Genomic DNA, 26,804 nt, shown 5'->3' with positions numbered 1-26,804 from the left:
TTTTAAAAATTTGTTTTTAAAAGGTATCCATTAAAATCCTGTTAAGCCAGAATTAGGCCTCCTAAATTTCTTTTAAGAAAAATAAAAAGGTCAAAATGAAGTTATAAGAATACTTAATGGCTTTCTATTCCAATTCTAAAAGATTATTAAAAAGTGTCTACTTTGAACCCTTTGTGTACTAAAATGATTAACTTATGAATATAACATAAATTGTGGTTTTTAAACTTTTCTTTCCTTAGAGAACTTTTAGAAGTCTTAATTATGTATCATAATCTTTTTATTCTGGAGCATGATTGAGACACCTTAAAAAGAAATGTTCTATAAAAAAACAACTTACATATTTAATAATAATTCTCCATGGAGAAGATTTTATACTTCCATAGGAAAATTTCCAGGTTAATTATTTTAAGTTTTTAGTAAGCTTTAAATTTATATTATCTTGCCCTCCATCCTTCCTGAAAAGAAGACTATAGGATAGTTTAGGTACTTAATAAAAGAGTTTTCTGCATTGGTATACTCCAATATATAGGAGAAATAGTGAAACAGGAGAAAGTGAGGCAAATAATAGAGAAAATTAAAATTGGGAGAAATTGGATGTTATCTTTGCTGTTCCCTATGATAATAGTAACTGGATTTTCTTCATCCTAAGCAACTAATGGTTTGCTCAAAAGTCATATTATTAAAATTCCCCTCAAATAACATAGAAACTTTAAAGAACATGCTAAGTACCACAAATTCTTAATAATTCATATAATACAGTATAGTATACTATAGTATAGTAATATAGTGTTTTGAAAAGAGTAGATAGAATATAATATATCCCAAAGTACATATGACTGATTAAAGAAAAGATTTCTTTGTACTTCATTTTTTATGACTGAGATACAAATTAGTCAATGAACCTTACTAGGTCAATTGTATAAAAATCTTTTAGCACTGTTTTAAAAGCCAAAATAACAAGATCAGATCACTTTTTAAAGTTTACAGCTTTCAGATTTTTAAAAATTTTCTTTAGGTGGTCCAGTACCTAAAGATATTTATCAGAGAATTAAAAAACTTGAGGATAAAATCTTGGAATTGGAAGGCATTTCCCCTGAGTATTTTCAGCCGGTTGTAAGTAAAATTCACTTTCCTATGCATTGTCTTACATATCACATGAAATAATATTTGTAAAATTTAGTATGTAGTGAGTTTTTAAGGTTTATTAGCACAAGTGCTTAATAAATGTTGTTCCCTTCTCTTCATCCTTTTATTACCCCCCTTTTCCCAAGAGCATTAAAATCTGATTTCTGTTTTGAAACTTTCTTGTTTAGCCAGTTAGTATTTTGTAAACTACAAGATCTAAGCTAATTTTCTTCCATCATTTTAAAAATTATTTCCCTTAATTTTTTGAAAATTTTATATAAAGTTGTTGTAATACAATTCTTTCCCCCTTTTTAGAGTTAAGTAGTATATTACATTAGGGCAAAAAGTTGTATACATCTGAACTTAGAACAATGAAAAGATAAAATTTTTCTAGGTTAATCTTTTGTGTATGCAACTTTGGTTTCTCTGAGGAATTCTTAGGAAATGACTGAAAACAATAATTTGAATGTAGCAATCATTAGAAATTATAGTGTGCTGCTTCTGAAAAACTTTGCCTATGAATACAAACCATATTTCTTCACTTAACATTTGAGATCTTAAAAATTTTTCCTCCAACCCACCTTTTTTTTTCTTTTTCTTTTTCTTTTTTTTTGGCCAGCTTTATCTTGCTCTTCTGTTCTAATCAAACTGGATTATTTTTATTCAAAAACTACCCATATTTTTCTTCATCCAACATTTTTTACTCATACTTGGAATGCCTTTGTTGATATCCCTTCCCATTTTTTTTAAGCCCCAACCATATCTTATCTACTCTATAAATTATTTCTTCCTCATTCTTTAGATTTTTGTATTTTGCTTATACATTCATGTTTTAAATTGTATAACATTTTTCTGTTTACATATATTATTAAAACACTGTGAGGGCAAGAATTTTAACCATTGAAAAATCTAGTGAAAATACCTAACTTAAATTATAAGTAGAAAAAAATTTAAGAAATGTTTGAATCAACCAGTTTTTTGTACTATTGTCTGACATTTTCATTCTAAGCATCTTTATTTCCCTACTTTTTCATTTGTTGTTCTTGTTCAATCTTTGAGTCATGATTGACTCATAGAGTCCATGGGGTTTTATTGGCAAAAGTTTTGGAGGGTTTTGCCATTTACTTCTCCATTGAACTAAGGCAAACAGAGGTTATGTTATTTTCCAGGGAAACACAGCTAATAAGTGTTTGAAGCTCCGTTTGAACTCAGGCCTTCCTGACTCTATACTCAATGATCATAGAAGTAGTTGGTATCTTTTAATCATGGCCTTACTTTATTGTTAATTTCCTACAGCTTTCTTTTACCTACTGTGCGTCTTTCCATTGTCTTTAGGATCATGTACAATTTTATAATAAAACAAGCCCTTCAAATTAAAAATAAACTTTTGCTAAATATTGGAGCTACCTAGAGATAACTGTCTTTAGTGAATTTAGAATTTACTTTGAAGGATTTTTTATCTCACTGATGTAAATCCCTCCTTCATTTGTGAGGATTTCTCACTGATTTCTCTGATTTTTATTCATGTTCTCTCAAATCCTTTTTCAGAGGATTCAATTATACTACAGTGTAGTTTTCTATATTGTTTTCTGGCCATTGTTTGTTTTGACTCTGTGGCAATTGATTTATATTTGTTAAACTTCCTTAGGAAATGGTTAAACACTTGTTTAATATGTTCTTTTATCCACTTTTCTGTGTTGGTAGTTTTAAAAAATTATATAGCATATCTTATTTTTATTTTTCATCTCCTGTAAAACTTGCCTGTACTACTTAACACTTAGCTTATATTAACTTGCATTTTTTCATCTTGATCTGTTTGTATTATGAATAGGGAGACAGGACAGATGTCCAGTATTTTCTTTTTCTGAGAAACATTTAACATTTTGAGTGCTAAGTGAATAATTGGAGTTGAGTTTAGCACTGGGAGCTAGGATGATTATAGTGAATGATTCTTGAAAGAAGTAGGATTTGGTTGACCTTGAAGAAATGACTTATAATTGAAGAAGAGAGATTGGCTTGAGTAAAAGTGCAGAGAAACAGGACTAAATATACCTGTGTTCTCTGAATGTTGAATAAATCAGTTTGGTTAGAGAAGAGGGTAGTAAAATAAAATTGCCTCTCTAAGGATTTTAAATTGTGACAACTTTTTTTGAGCCAGGAAGAGTTATGTTCTAATACATTCATTTGAAACTTTTGGGTAAGGAAGGGACTAAAGTATCTACAAGTTAGAATTCCAACCTGGAAGTTTATTTTTCTTTACAAGATTTGCCCATATACATTTTTTATGTTAATCAATGACTTTCTTCCCACGAGAGTTCAAAATATTTTCTTTTTTGGATGATGTATTTCAGTTAACATTTTACTTCTTTCATCTTTTTTGTATGAATATTTGTGGTTTGTATTCCTTGTCTAATAGTAGAAGTAATTATAGTAATAATTATAGTTAATATTTATATGTAGGGCTTGGTTTTGCCAAGTGACTTTCTCAGTTCCTTATGTAATAATCCCCCCCAAAAGTTGTGAGATAGATGCCATAGATATTACGCATAATGTTAACAGTCAATTGGCTTGTAACTCTGATAACTGCCCCTATGATTTTTGTCCATATTTTTCCCAGGCTACATGTCTTTTTCTTTTAGAATGTAAGGTTGATGTCAAGTACTATCTTATTTCCTTGCATTTGTATCCTTAGCTTTTAGATTACTAGTCCTTAATAAGTGCTTTTTCTCACATTTATAATATTATCCTCATTTTATGGATGAGGACAGAGAGACTTAGAAAGACTGCATGATTTGTCTGCAGCCATATAATATGGTCAAAGGTGGAATTCAAACAGGGCTTCTTTATTCGAACTTAAGTCTTCTTGACTTTTCCAATTTGTCTTAAGCTTTAAGTTGTTTTGTTGTTTTTTTTTTTCTATTCTCACTTCTTTAATTTAGAATATATATTCTGTTTACTTACTATAAGAGATGATTGGGCATTGGTATGATTCTTACAAGTTACTAAGACAGTGGAATTGATAGAGACAATAATTATCTAATTTAGCATGGTTAAGTATGATTGATCTGCTCTTACAAGGAGATGTTATGGGGCCAGAACTTGAAACAAGGTACTAAGTGGAATTGAGGAGACAATGGTTAAATCTAATTTAGCATTGATTTAATCTTACAACAAATAATAGTTTCCTAGTGATGTAATGATTGGAGTATACTCAAGTGTACAGCATATAAGCAAGAAGCTCTTAGGGCCAGACTGACAAGCCCACAGAAGCCCACAAGCCCACTCCCTCGGAAGTGGAGTCATATTCATTCCAACTTCCACCTTTGTGCTGGCTGGAGGCTGAAGCTGGCAGAAGCAAAGGACTAGCAGCAAGAGCTCTTGAACCAGGGAGAGAGATAGGCCTTTAAAAAAGTGAACTGGGCCCCAGGAAGGAGACAAGACTTAAAAGGAGAAAATAAAGGATTTGGACTTTAATTCCTGGCTGAATATGGGGTGATTATTGAACTGAACTGAAACTAAGACTGCCTCCAGAAGCTCCCCAAGAAACCTGCTGCCAGAGAACTTTATATTTTAGAGAAGAACATTACAGGGCATGTGAAACCATTTTTCATAATTTTTGTCCTCTAAAGAATATGAATATTTGAGTTAGGTTTATTACTTTATTGATTAAAAAATCTAAGCTACATAATTTGAACTTCTTTGACTGTTCCTCTCTTGTCAAAACCTTTTCTTTTTTCACCTCAGGAAAAAAAATTATAGGTGATTCCTGATCCTGTATGCTTGATTGCATTTCCTTATACTTCTACTTCTTTTAATCTGTTAACCCTTTTTGAGGTAGCATCTAATTATTCCCTTTCCTTTAATTGTTCCAGGATAGTCTCTTCTTAATTTCCTTTAACAGATATCTGTTAATTAGCTACATTTTGCTAGATGTTGGGGAGCAATGATGAAAATAGCATGATTCTTGCCCATAGAGTAAATACTAGTTTACTGAAAGTTACTTATATTCAGATTTAGTATGTTACATATTATATTCTATATTCTATTATTTTGTATTTTTATATTATAATTTATATTCTATATTATTTTATATTATAATTCTATATTGTATTATATAATACATATATATTCCAGAAATCTAGAAAAACTAAATGTCTAGTGGTTTAGAAAAATACTTTCAGTTTAGGGTTGGGATGAGAATGTGAAGTTATTCAAGCCCATCTTGAAGGGAATAGTTTTTGATAAATGACAGTGAGAGGGTAGATTGGTGAACACATACAGGCAGGAAATGGATGACAGAACAAGATGGGGAAATAGTAGTTTGGATGGAACATAAAAACATAAATTGCATGAAGGGGATTTATTTGGGAAAAGGCTAGAAATATAGGTACACAGTATGGTTATATTGTGGAAGAACTTAAATATGTAGCTTAAGGAATTTATATATTGTCCAGTATGCAACATAGGAAATCACTGAAAGTTTTTAAACAATAAAGTAATATGTGAGCATCAGTCTGTAGGGAGAAAAAAAGAGGCTACTATAAAGAAACCAATTAGAAAGTCCAAGCACAAGGTAATAATGAACTCACTTCCTCTACTTTCTTCCCTCAGTCATTTCATTGTAATCCTTTATTTAAATTGTTTTCTCAAAAATCAACAATGATTTAATTGGCCTTTGCCTAATCTTTTTTCTTCTTTACTATGTGCATCATTCTTGAAACAAATTATTTTCCTAATTTCAGTAACACTAAAACAAAAAATTGGACCAACTGCAATGGGCCAAATCTAATTGGATTAATTTATTAGAGATTATGTAAATGCCTACACGTGGATTCAAAATTTCAACTTCATCAGTAAGTGGATAGACATAGTTGGAAAATAGTATATAGGGGAATTTATGGGGATTTTAGGGTTCAGAAGATTGAGTTAATTAGTAATGTGATATAATAGCCAAAACATAACCATTGATTTGATCTTACATATCTCAGAGGGACAGAAAAGATGGTTTCAGAGGATACTAAGAATCACATAGCTTTTGAGCCATCTGTAAACTTTAAATTTAAATTGGCAGCTGATACAATTAACACTTTATTTAAAGTGAGTTCTTTGCTCAGTGTCCAATAAGCAGAATCATAATAGTTTTAACATTTTTAAGAGAATCATGATGTCCATAAAGAGAGGCATGTCCTGAGCTCTAATCACATCTATAGTATTGTTCTCCTTTGTTGGAAACACATTTTTTAAAGAGAGGTACAATTATTTTTATGGTTGTCTTTTTGGAAAGTATTATTTATTATTAGTACTGCATATGTGATGACTATATATCCCATGAAATATTGTTTCTCATTGTTTTTGGAAATATTTGGATGCATTCTATTTTAGATAAATATATTGTACCAACTCTTTTCTTTACCTATGAATCATCTTTCATTTAAATATATCTTTCATCTTTCCTCTGTTTTGTTGTTATTGTTGTTTAGTTTTTTGTCTTTTAAGCAAAAGTGGTAGAACTATTATAATTCTGCTCCTCTAAAAGTATGTCTGCTTATTGAGTAAGGAGCTTACTTCTATAATGTTAATTGTATTAGTTGTCAATTTTTGCTGTCATCTTTCCTGTTCCTCTGTTACCGTTGCTGCAAAAGCAAAAGACTGTTGCTAAGGACTAAAGGCCACTTTGTTGTTTTCATTGTTTCATTGTTGCCATGGCCAAAAAAAAAATAAAAAATACATGACTCAAATGATCAGACCAGACCAGAAATGCCTTTCCATAGTAAGCTAGGCTGATTCTCAGAGAAGCCAGATTTGTACTTGTTATTATGAGAGTAATCCTGAAATCATCTGTCTATAATCAGACTATTAATGAAGTTCAGAATTAGTCAAAAGCAAGATTAAGATTTAGAAAATGGCATAGTGTATAACAATTTAATTCTTAAACCATTTAAATAAATTAATTGACTTTCAGAAGGCTAAGTTGAAAACAGAAATTCTATCAGTAATGATTATAAGAAATATTTTGAAAAGTTTAACCAATGTAAATTAATTTACCACACAGACTAAAGTAATGCAGCAAGTGCCTTTGTCAGCATACCTGACATAGGACTTTACTTCCAGAGACATGGTTGCAAAAGACAACACTAGTAAATTTTTAAGTCTTACAAAGAAGAAATCAATGAATAGTATGAGGATAAAGCAGAAAGAAGCTGTGGAAAGCAAGTCTAGTTGATTTATTTATCTTATGTACCTTTATTCTTTCTTCAATTCAATTTTTGTTTTATTTTCAGTTCTCAAATTCTTTACCTTTCTCTTTCCCTCATCCTCTGAGAAGGCAAGGAAAAAAAATTACAAATACATATAGACATACAAAACAAATTCCTACATTAGCCATGTTCTGAGAAAAGAAAAAACAAGAAATAGAAAAAAATATGATTCATTCTGTACTCTTGAGTCCATCAGTTTTATATCTGGAGATGGATAGGATATTTCATCATGAGTACTTTGAAATTCTGATTGATACTGTTTTTTTTAAAGAGTATTTTTTCTCCCAATTATATGTAAAGACAATTTCAAACACTTTATTATTTTCTTTAGTTACCCTCAAATTTTTATTTTTTTACATTTGTTTTTAAGATTTTTGAGTCCTAGATTCTCTCCCATATTCCCCACACACAGTTAAGAAATCACATGTGAAGTTTTGCAGAATATTTCAGTTTGTGAAAGAAAATATCTCCCACCCTAATGAAAATAAAAACCCTCAAGAAAAAATTGTTTTAAAAAAGAGAGAAAGAGAAAATGCTTTATTCTGTATTCAAATAGAACCTGTTCCTTCTCTGGGTATGGATAGGATTTTTCATTATAAATCCTTCAGAGTAGTCATGGATGATCTGCAAAGGGTGAGAGTTTTCTTTTCTCATTGTCTATTCCAATTCCTTCAATTTATTTTTTTTTTCACTTATTGCTAATGCTAATATTTCTATTAAAATATTGAATAGTGATATTAAGGAGCATTCATTGTTTTATCCCTGATCTTACTAAGAATGCTTCTAACAAATCCCCATTACATGTAATGCTTGTTGATGGTTTTAGATAAATACTTCTTATCATTTTAAGGGAAATCCCATTTATTTATTTATTTGATTGTTTTTACTAAATTATTTACTAGAATAGGTGCTGTATTTTGTCAAAGCCTTCTCATATCTATTGAGATAATCTTACTATTTCTGTTCTGTTGTAGACATGGTCAGTTATGCTGACTGTCTTCCTAATATTGAACTAGCTCTGCATTCCTTATATAAATCCCATCTGGTTATCATATAATCTTGTATATGATCCTTGTGATATATATTGCTGTAATATTCTTTGCTAGAATTTTATTTACAATTTCTACATCAATATTCATTAGGAAAATTGGTCTGTAATTTTCTTGCTGTTTTTACTCTTTCTTGTTCAGGTACCACACAGCACTATATTGTATCATAAGAGGGATTTAGTAGGACTCCTCTTTCCTATTTTCCTAGTTAGTTTATATAGTATTGAATTTAAATGTTTAATAGAATTAACTTGGAAATCCATCTGGCTCTGGTTTGTTTTTTTGTTTTTTTTTTAAAGGGAGGTCATTTATCATTTGTTCAATTTCTTTTAATAAAATGGGATTATTTAAGCATTCAATTTAATTTTCTGTTAATCTGAACAATTTTGCAAATATTCATCTAATTCATTTAAATAATCAGACTTATTAGCAGACATTGACAAAGTAGCTCCTAGTTATTGCTTTAATTTTCTTTTCATTGGTAGATTTACCCTTTTCATTTTTGATACCAATAATTTGGTGGTGTTTTTTTTTAGTCAATTAACCAGTACTTTATCTCTTTTATTGTTTTACCCCGTTTAGGACCAGTAGATTCAATAGTTTTCTTTCAATTTTATTAATCTCTCCTTTGATTTTTCAGGATTTCCATTTGGTTTTTAATTTGTTCTTTTTCTAGTTCCTTGTCTGTTTTATAGATGTAAGCATTTAGAGAGAGAAATGTTTCCCTAAGTTCTGCTATGGCTACATTGCATAAATTTTGATATGGCTGTTTTTAATTCTAATTTACTTCAAAAAAAATTTTTTTTTAATTTTTATTTTATTTTATAATTATAACATTTTTTTGACAGTACATATGCATGGGTAATTTTTTACAACATTATCCCTTGCACTTACTTCTATTCAGATTTTTTCCCTTCCTCCCCCAACCCCCTCCCCCAGATGGCAAGCAGTCTTATATATGTTAAATATATTACAGTATATTCTAGATACAATATATGTGTGTAGAACCGAATTTTTTGTTGCATCAAAAAATTTTTAATGTCTCATTACTGTCATTCTCTGATGAAATTACTATTTCTTAGATTTGCTCCTTGATTCACTCATTCTTTAGGATTATATTATTAATTACTATTATTAATAATTATTGCCATAATTATTAATTTACAATTAATTTTAACCTATCGCTTCACTGCCTTGTACATGTAATGTAATTTTTATTGTATCATGATCTGAAAAGAATACATTTAATATTTCTGTTTTTCTACATTTATTTGTGGAGTTTTTATGTGAAAAGTCAGTTTTTTGTGTAGATGCCATTTATCACTGAGATAAGATATCCTTTTTGTCTCCATTTTTTGGTTTCTCTTGAGTTTTATATTTGAAAGTCATATCTTCTGTTTAGTTCTGGCTTTTTCATCAAGAATGTTTGAAAGTTCTCTGTTTCTTTGAATGTCCATTTTTTCCCCTGAAAGATAATCTTGTTTTGCTGAGTTATTGATTCTTGGTTATTACCAAGCTCCTTTGCTTCCCAGAATATCATATTCCACATTCTCCCTTCCTTTAATGTAGAAGCTGCTAAATACTTTCTGATTCTGATTGTGACACTTTTGTGTTTGAATTGTTTCTTCTGATTGTTTGAAGTGTTTCCTTGACCTGAAAGTTATGGAATTTGGCTATTATATTCCGGGGAATTTTCATTTTGGGATCTCTTTTAAGAGCTGATTGGTAGATTCTTTCAACTTATTTTTACTCTTTGTCTATAACTTCCAGATAGTTCAGTAATTCTTATTTCTTCTGGTAAGATGTACATGTCAATTGTTTTCCCAAAGGAATGATCTTAGGAGTAAAAAAGAGAAAACAAAAATGACTAAGAGTGAATTGATATCCAAGGTGAATAGGAAGATATGTCTCAAATGCATTCTTGGAAAGATTAGACCAGGCATATTTTGTTGAACTTCTCTTATTTATCTTTGAAGTAAGACATATGTCTCAATTCCCAAAAAAGGAAAGAATCTTCAGACATCAGAGCAGGGCAGTGAGCTTTCCTTTGGTTTCCTGTGAACATTTAAAATGTACTATAAGGATGGTTAGTGAATATCTAGAAAAGGAAGAATTTTTATTTTGAAAGCTTAGCTTCTTAACAAACATTATGCTAAACTAGTCCTCTTCTAGAACCAGGAGATCATTATACATGGCAACAAGAAGATTATACCATGATCAACTCTGATGGATGTGGCTCTCTTCAACAATGAGATGATTCAAACCAGTTCCAATTGTTCAGTAAACAAGAGAATCAGGTACAGCTAGAGAGAGAACTATGATAAATGAGTGTGGACCACAACATAGCATTTCCACTCTTTCTGTTATTGTTTGCTTGCATTTTTGTTTGCCTTTTCAGGTTTTTTTCTTTCTTTCTGGATCTGATTTTCCTTATGTAGCAAGATAACTGTATAAATATATGTACATATATTGGATTTAACATATACCTTAACATATTTAACATGTATTGGACTATTTGCCATCTAAGGGAGGGGGTAGGGGGAAGGAGGGGAAAAGTTGGAACAGAAAGTTTTGTAAGGATCAATGTTAAAAAATTACCCATGCATATATTTTGTAAATAAAAGGCTACAATAAAAAAAGTAATTATTGTAATAGAAATAACTGACTGACAAATGCTGTGACTTCACAAATATTAATTATCTGTTTAAGTATTACTTTTGTGACTTGGAGCACAATAGAGACACTAAGGCTACTTGAGTTTCTAGTGCCTTTTTTTCTTCTAACGAATAAAAAAAATAATTATGAAATATACCAGGAAAAAAATTATATTGGCTTTACCATGAAAAATAAATATTACTTCAGTTATTTTGATCTGAGTTTATACAAAAATGTGTTTTATGTTTATGTTCATATATTGTTCCTGTATCTGTTTTGGCAGTTACATCCTCAGATATTTTATATTATCTAGGAATTTTAAATGGTCTAAAATAATTTTGAATAAGATTTCTCACACATAATGTAGTTTTTCTATTTTTTATTTTTTATTAAATCTATTTTAACTGTAATTTTGTCTGAGATCCTGATTATTCTTCCTGCCATTTTTACACATTTAAAAAATAAATAAATAAATAAACTGTCCTCTTCTTTCTTTTTTTCCTTTTCTTTCTGTCTCTTTTGAAAGAGACAAGTGTAAAAATAAGTATATACAATATAAATTAAAATTGATGTTGAGGAAAGGCACTAGTCGCTAGAAGAATTAGAAAAGTTTTTTTTTTTTTTTTTTAATGGCTTTTTATTTGCCAGATATATGCATGGATAATTTTACAACATTGACAATTGCCAAACCTTTTGTTCCAATTTTTCCCCTCCTTCCCCAGACCCCGTCCCTCAGATGGCAGGTTGACCAATACATGTTAAATATGTTAAAGTATAAATTAAATACAATATATGTATAAAAAGAATCAGACTTTGAAATAATGTACAATTAGCCTGTGAAGGAAATCAGAAATGCAGGAGGACAAAAATAGAGGGATTGGAAATTCTATGTAGTGGTTCATAGTCATCTCTCAAGAGTTCTTTCACTGGGTCTAGCTGATTCAATTCATTACAGCTCTATTGGAACTGATTTGGTTCATCTCATTGTTGAAGATGGCCACGTCCAACAGAATTGATCATCATATAGTATTGTTAAAAAAAGTTCTTTTGTAAGAGGTGGGGTTTGAACTGAGCTTTGTAGATTCTAGAGATTTTAGAAAGTGAAGGTATCAAGAGAGGGGCATGTTTTTCATGGGAAATAAGTCTAGAGAAAACTCAGAAATTATGTTTTGGAGCCAGATGGTGAAGGATTTTGACAGGTAACGCAAGTATTATCTTTGACAATATAGGGACAATAGAGACCCACTGGGGTTTTGAGTAGTGAAGTGAAATTATACTTCAAGAAAATCACTTTGATAGATATATGTACATGATGAATTGGAAAAGATTTAAGGCTTAGATGAATTGGAATAGCTTAAGGTAAGGAGATAAATTATTAGATTGATATAATAGTACAGGCAAAAGGCAATAAGGACTTAATGGTACAGGCAAAAGGCTATTGCCTTAAGCTTGGCTGTCTGAGTAAATATAAGAGAACAAATGAAAGATATGAAATTAGAAATGGAAAGATTTGGCATCTGATTGGGTATGTAGGATGAAGGGGGAAGTCAGTACTCAGGAATAATGTTGAAGTTGCAGTCCCAGGTAGTTAGGAAAATGATGGTACCCTTGACAGGAATAGGGAAGATAGGGAGAGGGAAAGGTAAAGGTGAGTTGAGTTCACTTTTGCATGTAGTATGAGGTGGCATCCACTTTGAAATATCTAATATGTATTGGAGATAAAAATATCTGAATGGAGGTCAGAGAAAGACTTGGGCAGGTCATCTGTATTGAAGTGATGATTAAAAATATGACAGCTACTGAAGTCACTGGGTTTAAAATTTAAAAAAGAATAGAAAAGTGCTCAAGACAAGGCTTCATATTTTGTTTTTAATTCTGGGCACCACATTTTGGAAAGGAAACCTGTCATCTAGAGAGTCAGATTGGTCTGGGGCAGGGAGTTTGTACCAAAGTGAAGACTACTGAAGGAAGAGAAAATGTTGGAAAAGGTTGGAGAACATTTTGGGGGGAATGTGACAGGTGACTTCAAGTATTTTGAAAGCCTGTCATATATAAAAAACAAGAGAATGTTTTTCTTCTTGCTCCCAGAAGGCAGGTAGAAGTTGCAATGAGATAAATTTAGGTTTAATATAAGGAAAAAACTTTTTTCAAAATTAAGTATCCTATCATGGAATGAGCTGTCCTGCAAGGACACTTGAAGTTTACAAGGAAAGGCAAAATGACTAGAGGGAATTCTTTTTTGAGATTGTGTTTCTTTAAAAAAGAAGTGGACCAATCACATACAGAGGGTGAGAAATACAAATGAGCCAGAATTCTTCAGAATGATGATTAAACTTTTTGAAGTTGTTGAGGAAGGGCATGGACAAGAATTTATATCTAATTGTTATGGATAAATTGAAATTTACATAATTGGAAGCAGTATTCATGTCAGTTAGATTGTGAATCCTTTGCAATTATGGGATTGCATAGGAATGTAGGAAACTTTTTTTTTTTAATTTTATTTTATTTAGAATTTTTTTCCCACAGTATATATGCATGAGTAATTTTTTTTATATAATATTATCCCTTGTATTCATTTTTCCAAATTATCCCCCCCCTCCACTCCCTCCCCCCGATGTCAGACAATCCCATACATTTTACATATGTTACAATATAACCCATATACAATATATGTGTGTAAATATCATTTTCTTGTTGCACATTAAGTATTAGATTCCGAAGGTATAAGTAACCTGGGTAGATAGACAGTAGTGCTAACAATTTACATTCACTTCCCAGTGTTCCTTCTCTGGGTGTAGTTATTTCTGTCCATCATTGATTAACTGGAAGTGAGTTGGATCTTTATGTTGAAGAAATCCACTTCCATCAGAATACATCTTCATACAACATTGAAGTGTACAGAGATCTTCTGCACTCAGCATCAGTTGATGTCTCTCCAAGCCTCTCTGTAAAAGTAGGAAACTTAAATATTCTCCTGTGCCTCTTCTGTAAATGAATTACTAATCTGGTTTGCAATATTGTCAGATATTATTCTAGATATTAAATCATACTAAAACTTTGTATGTTCTAGCATTCCTTCTAAGAAATTGATCTTACTTATGCAGTTTATCCTCTGTGGACTTGACCTTTCTAGAAATTCTACCTAGCAAAGTAGTCAGAACATTGAAAGATATATAGCCTGCCTTTCATAGATTTGATTATCATGCAAATGATTCCCAATTTATATCTATATACATATAGTTTTATTTACCAACTACCTCCTAGGTATCTCATCTAAGATTGACACCTTAAACTTGATGTATCTGATTTGGACCGTATTTATATATTTTTCTAAACATGTCCATTTTTCTCTATTTTTAGAGTATTCCTATCCTATTTACTATTCAAGTAGGTACTAACCCACAGTTATCCTTGACTTTCATCTTTTACCTTCTATACTTCATTTCCAGTCACTTACTAATAAGTCTTTTTTTTGTCATTGTTAAATAGTTTTTTTATTTTTCTATACATGTAAGGATAGTTTTATTTTTGTAAGATTTTGAGTTCTAAATTTTTTCCTCACTAAATCTTAACAAGTCTTTCTTTAAAACACTTTTCTTTCTCTTTTCTCCATTCACAGGGTCATTATCCTGGTTCAGGGCCTCTTGTCCTGAACATTGAAACAACTTCCTAAGAGGTTTTATTACTTTCATTCTCCTTTTCAATATATTCTTCTGAAATCTACTGAATGATTCTTACTATAAATAGGTCAAACCATATTGCTGCCCTTTTTAGAAATCTTCAATGGCTCCCTTTTGTTTCTGGTATAAAACTTCTAAATTCTTTGAAAATCTGGCTCCTACCACCTTTTTAGATGCATGCTGCATCTTATACTCCAGGCAAACTGGCTTGCTAGCTTTGATCCAATTTAACATTTCACATTTTATCTTTGTGGCTTTGTACAAGCTGTTCCCTAAACCTGGAAGTGAACTGCCTCCTTTCTTTTATCTTTTGAAATTCCTTAATTCCTTCAGAGCTCAGCTCAGGTATAACCTACTGACACTCTTCTTTTCTCTCCCACTTCTTCCATTCTTCCTGAGGGGAAAGATACCTTTTGCTACCTTTACTCATTTATGTAAATATTACCTAATAGAAAGCAAGCTTCTTGAAGACGACAATTATTTACTTTTTATGTTTGTCTCTCCAGCGCCTAATACTATGCCTTGTCCATAGTATACACTTATTAAATTTTTGTTAGAATTACATCAAATTTGATTTTTCTTAGGAACAGAGTATTGATTAGGCAAGTGGTCCTCAAACTTTTTAAATAGGGGGCCAGTTCACTGTCCCTCAGACTGTTGGAGGGCCGGACTATAGGAATAAATTCCTATGCACACTGCATATATCTTATTTTGAAGTGAAGAAACAAAACGGGAACAAATACAATATTTAAAATGAAGTAAAGTTAAATCAACAAACTTACCAGTATTTCAATGGGAACTGTGGGCCTGCTTTTGGCTAATGAGATGGTCGATGTCTGGTTCCACATTTGTCACTGCTAGTCATAACAAGTGATGCAAATGTGCATCCATTAGTCTTGATCTGGTTGGAGATTTCAAATGTTTCATTCTAGAAAAATTCATAAAAAATTCATAGACATAAGTGCTGCCAAAGATGGTTGCCATTTTGAATGCATAGTTCCTGAAATGAGGATATGTCTCAGAGGGGAGAGATGCATAGAAATTATGAAGGCTGCTTGACTTGAATGAGTCTTTCAGAGAGTCACAATTCGGCTAAAGTTTAGCTAGTTCATTTGGTAAATTGTATCCACATTTTCAATGTCAATAGAAAATGTTTTGTTTGGGAATGCAATCAGCAGTTTTTCTGCTAACAGATTTTGAGTTGTGGGAAGATGGCAGAAGTTTTCCTCCTTCACTTGTTTGATGAGGAGGCCTAATTTTACTTCAAATGCTTTGACATGTGATTGCATATCACAGATAAGCTTCCCCTTTCCTTGAAGTTGCATATTGAAATTGTTGAGTAGCTCTGTTACACCTGTCAGAAAGGCAAGGTGCCATTTCCATTCTGCATCATTGAGCTCTAATACTTCTTTGTTTTTTGAAAGCAGAAAAGTTGTAATCTGTGGAAGTTGTCATAGAAAAGTTTCAAAACTCTCCCTCGAACTCAGCCAATGGACTTCTGTGTGATATAGAACATCTTCATACTCAACATTTAGCTCAGACAGAAATTCCTGAAATTGATTATTGCACCAGCTCTAATGAAGTTAACACAAGATACCACAATTTTCATAACAAAGTCCCACTTCAGTGATTTACTACACAGCGCTTATTGGTGGATGAGGCAGTGTATGGCTATTGGATGAGAATGGTTATGTTTGTCTATCTCTTAGTTAATGCAAGCAATCACTCCTTTCTTAGACTCCTCCATGCTAGGGGCACCAGTAGTTGTCACACTGGCTAGTTTAGCCTCACTTAGCCCAGTCCAGCTCCAAGCCATTCATAGTTTGGCAAACCTTTTCATAGATATTCTCTCTTGTAATTGCTCCTTTGATGCTTTGCAGTGCAGCAAGCTCTTCTATGACTTCAAAATAATCATTCCCCAAGGAAATACTAAAGAAGGAAAAGGGACCTGTGTGTGCCAAAATGTTTGTGGCAGCCCTTTTTGTAGTGGCTAGAAACTGGAAAATGAACAGATGCCCATCAATTGGAGAATGGTTGTGTAAATTATGGTATATGAATGTTATGGAATATTATTGTTCTATAAGAAATGACCAACAGGATGAATACAGAGAGGCTTGGAGAGACTTAATCAACTGATGGTGAGTGAAATGAGCAGAACTAGAAGATCATTATACACTTCAATAATGATACTGTATGAGGATGTATTCTGATGGAAGTGGATATCTTCAACATAGAGAAGTGCTAATCCAATTCCAATTGATCAATGATGGACAGAATCAGCTACACCCAGAAAAGGAACACTGGGAAATGAATGTAAACTGTTAGCATTTTTTGTTTTTCTCTCCAGATTATTTTTATCTTCCGAATCCAATTCTTCCTTTGCAACAACAACAACAAAATTCGGTTCTGCACATATATATTGTATTGTATCTAGGATATACTATAACATATTTAATATGTATGGGAATGCCTGCCATCTAGGGAAGGGGGTGAAGGGAAGGAGGTGAAAAATTCGCAATAGAAGGGAGTACAAGGGATAATGTAAAAAATTATCTATCCATATGTACTGTCAAAAAATGTTATAATTATAAAATTAATAAAAAAAAATTAAAAAAAAAAAGAAAGAAAGTCAGTGAGGTTTAGAAAACATACATAAAATAAAAAAAACTCTTAGAAAGTGTTTTCGAATTAAGATACATATTTAAAACAGTTACTTCTTTTACATTTCCATAATTTACTCTTTTAATGAACCATTCATCCTGACCTATGTCTTGCCATGGAACTCTGACTCGAAGAAAGCGTGAAGCTGATTACTTTGCACAGCTCTGCCTCACTAAAATTGAATTCAGTTTTAAGTCAAGATATCCTCCTCCTGATGTTATTGGTCTTTTTTGAGATTGAAGGATGAACAATAGCTAACAATTAATTCAAGCAATATTTACATGGAAGCACAGGTTCTATGAAGGCAGTAAATAGTAATGTATGAAACATCCTAAGAAGTTTACAACCTGGTAAGGTTATCAAATTTAAAAATATTGTGTTCATACTCTTTCCATAGATCTGTTTTTCATAAAATTAATAAAAAGATCATTTTTAAAACACTGAAAAAAAATAATCATTCATTCCATGAATAAAATTAATAAGTTGTGCAGAATCAGGAACATTATTGCTTTTGTTGAGTGCCAAGGAAAAATATGAAATTTTTTTTGTGGAGTTTTGCCAATGCTGATGCAGATTGTCTCCCATTTCTTCAATCCTCCGTGTAATCATAGGTTCTGAAAGACTCACTGTACTAAATAAATCAGCCTTCTCTGGACATATCTCTTTGGCAATAGAAAGAATGCATTCTTTAACAAATTTTCCCTCAATAAATGGTCTGCCAGTGCATGCTATTGCACTTGAAAACTTGCTCGCAGTGATGAAATATTTAGCTGCTTTTGTTTCACAAAAATATTTTGCTGAGTTGTCAATGTATTTTTCAGTTTTAATATTTTATCTTTTCTCACTTCTCTAACCAAACAATTATATTTATCTTTATATTGAGTTTCATATTGTTGACGCAAATTATATTTGAACACAGACGCTATATTCTGGCATATCAGGCATATAGCTCTTTCCTTGTATTGCATGAAAAAGTAATTATAAGTCCACTGTTCTTTGAATATCCTACACTCCAAGTCAGTCTTTCTTTTACTTGACATTATTTCTAAGGGATTCCAAATTGCTATTAGTAAAATACCTATATCCTACACTCCAAGTCAGTCTTTCTTTTACTTGACATTATTTCTAAGGGATTCCAAATTGCTATTAGTAAAATACCTATATATATATATATATATATATATATATACACAGTGCTACAAAAACAATATACCAGCAATAACTTTGCCCACACAGTGACATAAAGACTGCAATGCCCCACTTCCTCCAAGCTGCCTCTGCGCTGTGATGCCTCCATTTCCCGTACAGGCCATATATTCCTCCTGCAGCAGCCATGACATGCACAGCATGCACTGAACATCCCTTGCGCCTGTCTGTTGTGGTGGCTTCTGTTACTTTACAAGGCCGCAGGCCATCAGTTCTCTGTCTTCTGCATCTCTCTCTCTTTCCCACACCATACACCCTGGCCTGGTTACTCACCTTACCTTGATATCGCTTCACACTCTGTCTTGCTGCCTCAGCCCAGTGCCGGAAGTGTGGATTGCTAAGGCGAGTTTAGGTCGAATGTCACTTCCGGTATGATTTTGCCATAACCCGGTGGGCCGCATACAGGTCCTCAGTGGGCCGCATCTGGCCTGTGGGCCGTAGTTTGAGGACCCCTGGATTAGGCCATTATGTATAGAAGGTTGATCTGGATTTTGGTTTCTACAGTATATAAAATTTTAGCTTAAGAATTAAAAACTTTTAAAAGTACCATTTGTGCAATAGATTCCAAAAAGTGAACAGACAACTGGGAGAACAATATTTCATTTTCACCAAGCATGTGAAAATCTATTTTTGGGGATGTGTGAGACTGAATATAGACAAGTATAACCTTAAGAGTACTTGCTCTGCCTGTCTTTGGAAGTACCATCTCAACGAAAAGTTGGCAAATGTTATGTTTTCCTGAACCTCTTGTTTTTCATCCCTCTACCAAAAACAAACAAAAAAAAATGATCTGTCGCCCTGGCATTATGTAGATTACTTCTTAGATCTTCCTACCCATTTACCTCCCCCAAATTTTCTAGAATTCTTTGTCCAGAGTCTCTTTTACTCTCTACCCTTTTTATCTGTGCATATGTAAATAGGTAGTTTTTGTTCATTTCATATACCCCTTTAAGAATATAAAGTCTTTGAAAGGAAAGAGTTGGCATTTTAAAATTTTCTATCCTCAGCATGTATTATAATGTTTGCAAATATAGTAGATACTTCACAAATAATTGAAATGAATCCTTAAGAAAGCATTAGTAGATAATGTGTCAGTATTAATTTGATGTTTTCTCCATATAATTTTGTCTCTTTTGGTAGAGATCTAAGATTTAGCCTCTCCTGCTACTTTGTGACCATAGGCAAATCACATGACCTGGGGTGGGCTGGTCTCAAAAATTTGCCTATTTTATGCCTCAAACTAACTCAGAGGCCCATTATGTTGTCCCTGTCATCTGTAATAGGGGAATAATAATACTACCTTAGGTTTAGGTTTTGAATTATAAATTCCTACTCAGAAAAAACTATGAAAAACACACACACACACACACACACACACACACCCTTCTTCCCAAGCCTGTGGTTTTCTTAATTAAAAGTAAAAATAATCATATGCCACTTTAGTTGAGTTCCCTGTTCCCTTCATGCAACCTATGACTGAGGCTGAGCTTTCTCTGCCTCATTGTACCTCTGAGAGATGGATAGGCATTGTCATCCTTCTTTTAGTCATTGTTCTAGGAGGAGGAGGAAGAATAGAAACAAGAAAGCTCCCATAGTTGTTTTACTGACTCCAGTCTCTCAAATTCATCATTAGGAGGGGTTAGGAGCAAGATTACTTCCTTTTTAGGGTTTGACCTATTCTGTCTTCACTTATTCTTGTGAAGCTTAATGCTGTCTTTAGTGCTCTACATATAGTGTGAAATGAAAAAAAAAATATTTGTTGAATTGGGCACCTAATATTTTATGCTTGTCTTAAATATTGCTCTTAGAAATCTGTCTTGGAAATTTTGTTTAGAGATTCATAAATTATATATTCTACAAGTATTCTAGAGCAGAATTGACCACTCACATTTTAAAATAATTAATGACTTTGGGTTTTTGGTTTTTTCCCCCATGTTTCATTAGAATTATTCTGGAAAAAGAAGAAAAGTGCAACCACCACAAGTAAGTTATTAACTTAATTTCATTTCAGCTTCTAATGTGTAGATTTTACTTTATATTATGCACATTATTAAAAACCTCTTATTTTAATTGTCTGGTATTAGTAGAGTGAAATGTCATCAATTTGAATTAACCTAAGAGAAAAGCCAGATAGTGAAATATGAATGATGGCTTTTGTTTTGTTGGGGTTTTTTTTAAATATAGAAAGTTTTAAACAATTTTGAATAACCTGATTTTTTTTTTATATAATGAGAGTATTCAATAGAAATTACTTAGTTTGCTTTCATGTATTCTAATTATATGGATGATTCCTAAATGTACAGGTCTTAACATAGTTTTGAGCTTTAGCACCACTTGCAGTTTTAAATTCTAGTAGCTTAAAATTGCACCAAAGTTTGATATAAATTGGAAAAAGTTTAAGTTTAAACTAAGCAGCTAGGTGGCAAAATAGATGGAACTCTAGGTTTTGGAGTCAGGAAGATCTGAGTTTAAATCTGATCTTAGATACTTCCTAGCTGTTTGATTCTAGGCAAGTCACGTTACTTTTGTCTGCCTCAGTTTCATCAACTATAAAAATAAAGATAATGAGAAACACCTATCTGAACAATCTACCTAATAGTGTTCTCTTCTCCTTTACTGCTTTGCATTTATTTTGTATTAATAATTGTGAATTGTGTTTTCTTATGTGTACGTGTAATACTGTCTCTTTAAGGCACTACAATTTCATAGGAAGACATTTAGTTTTGACAGGGACAAAAAAATTACTTTTGCTTTAAAAAGTTATATCAACTGGTAAAAGAAGAAATATATTGCCTATTTTATAAATGAATGCCTTAATTCTTAAAAAAAAAAAAAAGCAGAAAAAAAAAAACACTGGCTTATAATAAAAATTAAGATAGAAATAAAAAAATAATGAATTTTAATGTTTCATATTTGTTTTTCCTGTTCCTGTTTTTTCCCTATTTTTTATATTCCTTATATATATCAATATTTATTTGCTCAAAATCAATTTCCCATTTGAGAGGAAAAATACTGGCCATTTAAAATGTGTTGAAAACTCTCTTTAGACATTTAAAGTCTTGCCTAGTTTTTTTCATCTATAGACTGTGCATAACAAAATTAGCACTGAGAAAAGATTATGGCTTAGTGGTTTTGAGAACCACCCTTAGAGTCATGCTGAGGACCTGAGATCAAGTCTTGCCTTTTACATGTATTAGTTGTGTGACTTGGGATTAATCACTGAAACTTTTAATGTCCTGAGCAACTCTAAAAAAAAGTTTAGTTGCTAGTCTTCCATTTGGTGGGTGACCATTTCCTACTGAGAGCAAGTACAGATGTCGCCCCAAAAAACCTAAATTGCTTCCAGTCCTCAAAGATAATGTAAAAAGCATTTTGTAAACCTTAAAGCCAAATATAATTTGTTATTGCTCAATAATTTGTGTCCTTATTATTTACAGCAAAACTATTCGTTGGCTGAACTTGATGAGAAAATTAGTGCCCTTAAGCAAGCTCTGCTAAGGAAATCAAATGAAACAGAATCCAAGGTCATTGATCAACTTCCATAATGAAGTGTCTTTGTTATTATTTTTGTTAACATTTGTAACTTAAGGAACTGTTTAATTACTATATTTCTCTTTAGACTTTTCCCCTCAAGTATGTTCTTTAAATTTTGCCAGAAGTGAGTCCAGTAAAACCTACTAATCTACTTTAAAACTATTTTGTGAATGCTTTGAAAATGGAAATGTCTAAAATTATTCCTTTTTGTTATGAAGGAGCTGTTTTAGCATTTTTTTGAAGAAAATTAATAAAAATTAACTTGTAAAATTGTATTTTTTATCTGTAATTATTTGTGGTCCAAGAAGATAAACATCAATTTTCACTAGTGTGATTTTTTTAAAAAATTTTATATTTGTAATAATGATATTTATTGTGTGTTTCTTTTAAATAGTACATGTCCTGTTTTTAGCATGTCTGTTATAAAATACTATTTTTCATGTAAATAAATATAATTGGAACTTTTTTGTAGCTTTATTTTTTAAAATTAAACTTTCTGGGATACATTTAATCTATAAATAAGCCACCTTTTCCTAAAGATTATTATATTCTAACAAATAATCTAGCTTCATCTTGTGGTCCATCCAGTGGTTCATCTCTTTTTATATTGATGAAGCAGTAAAATTAAAAGATGTGGCTAAGCTTTACTAAATTGTAAACAGAACTAATGGAATTCAAAACATCAAGCTTAAGCCAATATTTCAAAATTTCAGGCATGAAAAAATATACTAATCAGAATTACAGATTCAATATTTTACTCTCTAATATGATAAGCCTGGCCTTTTGTTTGAAGATCTCCCATCTAAATATACTGCAGAATTAAAAATTTACTTGTACTAATGCTTCTTTTTTTTTTTTTTTTTTTTTTTTTTTGAGGCTGGGGTTAAGTGACTTGCCCAGGGTCACATAGCTAGGAAGTGTTAAGTGTCTGAGACCAGATTTGAACTCGGGTCCTCCTGAATTCAAGGCTGGTGCTCTATCCACTGTGCCACCTAGCTGCCCCTACTAATGCATTTTTAGCAGAGATTTTTAAAGCATCTATTCTAGTCAAATACATATATTGTTATTAACTGTTCCTTTCCCCCCTTTTGTATGAGATAATGAACTGCTTATCTGTTGACAAGGACCAGGCAAATGAAATTCCAGGTTAGCCATAAGAGAGACATCAAAATTAAACTGAACATGTCAGGAAATGAAGTGGAAAGGAATAGGTTAAACTATTAAGTATACCATAAGTTTTTTTTTAATTTAATTTTTAAAATTAGCATTTTGTTCTTTTCCTATTACATGTAAAAACAATTTTAACATTTTTTTTTTAAATTTTGATTTTCAATCTCTTCCCCTCTCCCTTTTTTCCTCTCTACCCCCTTCATTGAGAAGACAAGCAGCTTGACTTGTTATACATGTGCAGTCATAGAAAACATTTTCTCATGTTATATACTTTGAAAGAAAATATGCATAAAAAGCAAATCTGTTTTTAGATTCTATTAGTTCTTTCTCTAGAAATGGATAGTAAGGCCTTATCTTGGATTATTATATTGCTGAAAAAAGCTCAGTTATTTTCAGTTGATAATCATACAATACTACTATTATGGTATACGGTATTCTCTTGGTTCTGCTCATTTCACTTTGTATTGGTTGTTCTGACAACATTCTGCTCATTTCTAAAATTGTACTGGGATAGTTATCTCTTGAGAGTGGAATTCTGATGACACAATGAACAATTCCATTGAGGAGAAAAAAATAAATTTCTGAAGAGGCCAATGTGTATACCCCAAGTACTCATCAAACAACTTAAATTTTTTTTAAAGATACATAGTTTTTTCATGAAACTAGTTCTAGAAGAGAATTTAGAGTGATATATGAATACCAATGTCAAAAAATCATCTCATAGGAATCTGATATTACAAAATATGTAAAGAATTAAATATATGACAGTTCTTTAAAGTACCTTAAATTATTATTAAACTAACATGAAAAAATGGATCCTAAATTGTAAAGCTGGTGAAATAATAAGCAAATTTGGAAAAATGACAAGATATAAAAAAAGTCAAAGTTGAAGGAACTTTGGGAATACTGTTACACTAAGACACTGGTGAAAGAGTTATAAATTAAATCAACCATCCTAAATAAGCAAGTTAGAATTTTGGAATTAGGGAATTAGAGATAAAGATGTGATCGTTGCCAGAAATTCTGCTATTAGATATATCCCTCAAGGAGGTGTAAGAAAAGCAGTGTCCCACATAACATTCACATAATTTAGAACACTTTGTGGGAACAAAGAACTGGAAGCAAAGGTAAACTTAATCAATTGGAGAGCAGCTAGGTTGTTCCACATGAAGGAAATGAAATTTTGTAATATTAAATATGATAACTTCATAGAAATAGATAAGAAGCTTACCTGAACTACTGGGAAGTGAGGTCATAGACAATGTAACAATGTAAATGGAAAAAACAAAGCTGAATGTCATAATTATAATGAACCAAGCTTGATCCTTACAGAAAGAAGGGTTGAGAAAATCTACTCCCCTCCTTGTACTGCAAAAGTGGGTCTATGGATGTGGCTGATGTATATATTAGTTTTTGTTAAATTTGTTTTTTCTTTAATTTCTATTACATAAGATGATTCAATGGGAGAAATAGGGAGGGAAATAAATTGATATAAAAACAAAAGCTATTAATTAAAATTACATGTAGGATGTAGAAACAAGGACAGTAATTGGTATAATCAAATGCTAGTTAAATACTAAAGCTCAGAATGGGTAAGAAAAGAACTACATTTTTTTTTTTAATTAGGGAAAAAGGAACACAAAAGAAGGACTAATTTTGAAAATAATATGACAACTGGCAACAGACGGTAGAACCGCTTTTTTCTGCCAAGAAAAATGTCCTAAAAATGCAAATTGGCAACAAGACAAACAATTAAAATAAAAAGATTAAAATGATAGTTATAACAGTTGGCATTGTCATTGACATCATTGAGTAACAAGAATTAACATTCATAAATGATCCAATAATGCATAGGATCAGCTCATTGCAATTAACCCACAAAATTTGAAAACATTTCCAAAGAAAACTTACCAAAGAGAATAGTTTTAACAATGACAAAATAACATCCAAATAATTAAAGTGAAGAAAAATATAATTGCTAGAAATGAAATTGTAAAAATGAAAAGAAATTAAGGTATAAAACTAGAATTAAAAGAAAATTTGATAGAAACAATCTTCAAGTATCCTTAATTATTTTCTATCAAATTTTCTTTATTTGCAGATTTTGTTAAATCAAGCTGTAAAAGAAAAAAATGAATAAATATTATGATAAAAGTTTTGAAGAGAAAAATTTAAGACCAAAGAAACCCCTTACATTAGTGAAATAAATGCAACAAGTAGAAGCAGACTTGTTTAAAAAGATACAAACAAGCATTGAAATGATAATTCATAATACAAACAAAATTGTGGCCAAAAAAAATTGATATCAGGATGAGATTAAGAATTTATTGGATTCCAGTGTGACCCAAGGATCTGTACTCTCCTCATTTTCCTTTCACTTCGAATAAAGTTTAGCCTCTGAGACCTGTGGTAGTACTCTCAATAACATTCTGCTGCAATGGTTTATTCATAGAAAGCTCAATATCACAGGGCTAGGTCTGGAGTTAGGAAGACCTGAGTTCAAATCCATCTTCAGACACTACCTAGCTGTGTGAGATACTTAACCTTTCATCTTCCTCCTGTTTCCACAGCAGTAAAATTGTAATGGTACCTGTTGATGGCGGTAGCCCCTTGATATTCCTTGTTTGATCTTCAACTTCCTTTGGGACTTGGACCTTTGATACAAGATCTGGTCAAACTAGTTTGGGCTATCTGAGCTGGCTGGGGTTTTACAGCCCTCATTCTAATCTACTCAGACCAAATGCCAGCAGGAAATTCCTTTTTGGGAAGAGACTTCTGTCTGTCCCCAAAAGATAACAAGAGAATCCTTATCTTATTTACATCACTCTCCAGAACCTCCTTACATCACTACATCTGAATGATTGTGCTCTTGTGTAAAACAGAGTCCTCAAAAATCTATTCTTTGCAAAATTGGCCTTGTACCATGCAGCCATTTTGCCCACGGCTCTCTGGTGTTTCCATTCTAATCAATAAAGACTATGTTTCCATACAGCATTAAGTAGCAAATTCATTTGCTGCCAAACCCACCCTTGGTTACTTTGGGGAAGGAAGGAGAGAGAGAAAAGGAACTGACCCATCTCGGTTTAGACCCTCAGTTTACTCCTCATCAGTACCTACCTAACAGAAGCTTGTAGTGAGGATAAAATATTTGTAAAGCACTTAGCACAGTGCCCAACACATAGTAGGCACTCGATATATGCTTATTGTCTTCCCCTGATGTCAAGAAGGAAAAATCATTATTCATCAGTCCCTCTAATTAGGGGACCTCATTGGGCCACAATTCCATCTATTTAATGCAGAAGATGATGATGGAAGAACTTGATTGCTTTCCACTCCATTTAAGTACTTCTGCTCTATTTCCTGGTTTCCATGATTGTAAATAACTATGCCCATTTTCTGATATTTTTAGTGCCTTGACAAGATTGCCGTCTAAATTTTTTTTAATTAAAGCTATCAATTTTATAAGA

At 31.9% G+C, this 26,804-nt stretch overlaps 1 protein-coding gene and 1 long non-coding RNA gene across 4 annotated transcripts in view; one reads left to right on the top strand and one right to left on the bottom strand.

Annotated features, from left to right (window-relative positions):
* MBIP (MAP3K12 binding inhibitory protein 1) overlaps positions 1–22,632 on the top strand; it is a 32,917-nt gene extending 10,285 nt beyond the window's left edge. For 2 of the 3 annotated variants that reach the window (XM_074290597.1, XM_074290598.1), the window contains exons 7-9: positions 1,016–1,113; positions 20,578–20,616; positions 22,071–22,632. In XM_074290597.1, the coding sequence (XP_074146698.1) occupies positions 1,016–1,113; positions 20,578–20,616; positions 22,071–22,178 (245 nt within the window). In that variant the 3' untranslated portion in view covers positions 22,179–22,632. The remainder of the gene's footprint in view (positions 1–1,015; positions 1,114–20,577; positions 20,617–22,070) is intronic. The other variant, XM_074290599.1, reaches the window with a different exon arrangement.
* Positions 13,709–26,016, bottom strand: LOC141556456 (uncharacterized). The gene is made up of 4 exons (XR_012486535.1): positions 25,928–26,016; positions 18,907–19,131; positions 15,549–15,694; positions 13,709–14,031 (listed from the first exon to the last, which is right to left on the bottom strand). It is a non-coding gene; the product is annotated as an uncharacterized LOC141556456 (long non-coding RNA).
* Positions 26,017–26,804: the final 788 nt, after the last annotated feature.

Source organism: Sminthopsis crassicaudata, chromosome 2, assembly GCF_048593235.1.
Source record: "Sminthopsis crassicaudata isolate SCR6 chromosome 2, ASM4859323v1, whole genome shotgun sequence".
Taxonomy (NCBI): domain Eukaryota; kingdom Metazoa; phylum Chordata; class Mammalia; order Dasyuromorphia; family Dasyuridae; genus Sminthopsis; species Sminthopsis crassicaudata.
Note: the sequence above shows the minus strand (reverse complement) of the source record. Positions and strands in the feature narration are given on the sequence as shown.